The sequence below is a fragment of the Rhinopithecus bieti genome, unplaced genomic scaffold (assembly GCF_001698545.2).
Source record: "Rhinopithecus bieti isolate Rb0 unplaced genomic scaffold, ASM169854v2 scaffold_12928, whole genome shotgun sequence".
NCBI lineage: Eukaryota > Metazoa > Chordata > Mammalia > Primates > Cercopithecidae > Rhinopithecus > Rhinopithecus bieti.
Window position 1 is genome coordinate 2,314,244 of NW_016807614.1, and position 1,854 is coordinate 2,316,097.

Consider the following 1,854-nt stretch of genomic DNA (forward strand, 5'->3'; position numbering starts at 1 on the left):
CGCTGTGTCGCCCAGGCTGGAGTACAGTGGCCGGATCTCAGCTCACTGCAAGCTCCGCCTCCCGGGTTTTCGCCATTCTCCTGCCTCAGCCTCCGGAGTAGCTGGGACTACAGGCGCCCGCCACCTCACCCGGCTAGTTTTTTTGTGTTTTTTTTAGTAGAGACGGGGTTTCACCGTGTTAGCCAGGATGGTCTTGATCTCCTGACCTCGTGATCCTCCTGTCTCGGCCTCCCAAAGTGCTGGGATTACAGGCTTGAGCCACCGCGCCCGGCCTCTAATAAACTCTTAAAAATAAGTTCAACTCAAGTCTCTCTATACTGGTTCTACTGAGATCTCTCTCAAACAGTTATTTCTAGATAATTTCTACTACTGTTATCAGCAGTAATTCAACATTGTCAGGGAATGTAAATAATAATTAAGACTACTACCTCTGAATAGTTTCCCTGTTTTAGAGAGGTGAGATAGAAAAGAAAAGAAAAGAAAAGAGAAAAGAAAAGAAAAGAAAAGAAAAGAAAAGAAAAGAAAAGAAAAAAGAAAAGAAAAGACCAAGGAGAAGCTAAAGAGGAAAGTATAATCTGAATTAAGAGCCTGGTCTGGGCTGGGCGTGGTGGCTCACACCTGTAATCCCAGCACTTTGGGAGGCTGAGGAGGGCGGATCACGAGGTCATGAGATCAAGATCATCCTGGCTAACACGGTGAAACCCTATCTCTACTAAAAATACAAAAAATTAGCCGGGCATGGTAGCAGGTGCCTGTAGTCCCAGCTACTTGGGAGGCTGAGGCAGGAGAATGGTGAGAACCCGGGAGGTGGAGGTTGCAGTGAGCCGATAGCGCACCACTGCACTCCAGCCTGGGCAACAGAGCGAGACTCCAACTCAAAAAAAAAAAAAAAAAAAAAAGAGCCTGGTCTGGGGAATGTAATCAAAATACTAAGAATTCAAAGGAGACACGGGAACTCCCATCTGGCTTATACCCACAGCCTACTGGGAAACACTAAAACATACAAACACACAAAAACAGGAACATAAATATACAAGTGGATCCTAATATATACATTTATAAGGCATGTTCACAAGGAAAAACAAATATGACAATTCATTAGGTGTAGTTTACCACTTGTTGAAATGATATGTGACCTTGATCAGAGGTAACAATGAATACGTCCTGACACCATCTCCCCAGTATAGAAATATAAAGCATGCTTTCATTAATAATAGGCTCAATTAATGGGACGGTTGGCAATAAAGATTCTGGGGATATTTTGAGTTTGGTTCTTGGGGCCCACACGTTCTTGGGAAGATTGTATACTTTCATAAATATACGATTTATGTAAATCCCTATACATACTATCAGAACAAATACATGTTCCAGATCTAATTGAGAACGGCAAAAGTGCATGTTTTTAACAGCCCAGCAGAACTCATTAGGTACCCTAGGGTTGAGGATTTCTGCTTACGAATAAGGCTTGTATTATTAAGTCTTTATTTTCTTTAAACCACTCCTTTCAGGATTCTATTTTGTGTAACCTAATAATTAACTCCAAGAGACTAATCCATACCAAGGCACTGTATGTGTGTGCCACCCAAGAAAGAAATCAAGCTTCTCCGTCAACCTTCTAACTTACCTTCCTTCCATAAAGACACTGATAGAAGATCACACCCACCGACCACACATCAACTTTATTTGAGATCTTTGGTGGTTCTTTCCCAACCACAAAACACTCTGGTGGTAAATACCTAGGACAAAGAAGAAATAAAAATTCTTAGAATAATGATTATGTACGTTTAAGACATGTACAAAAAGACAAAATAAAATGTCTTATTGAAAACAGAATTTTTTTTTTTTTTTTTTTTT

At 40.9% G+C, this 1,854-nt stretch overlaps 1 protein-coding gene across 1 annotated transcript in view; it reads right to left on the reverse strand.

Annotated features, from left to right (window-relative positions):
- Positions 1-1,580: 1,580 nt before the first annotated feature.
- The window catches only part of TLK2 (tousled like kinase 2), a 137,262-nt gene continuing 136,988 nt past the window's right edge, over positions 1,581-1,854 (reverse strand). Inside the window, 1 exon segment of the mRNA XM_017882926.1 lies at positions 1,581-1,736. Coding sequence (XP_017738415.1) covers positions 1,616-1,736 — 121 coding nt within the window. The 3' untranslated portion in view covers positions 1,581-1,615.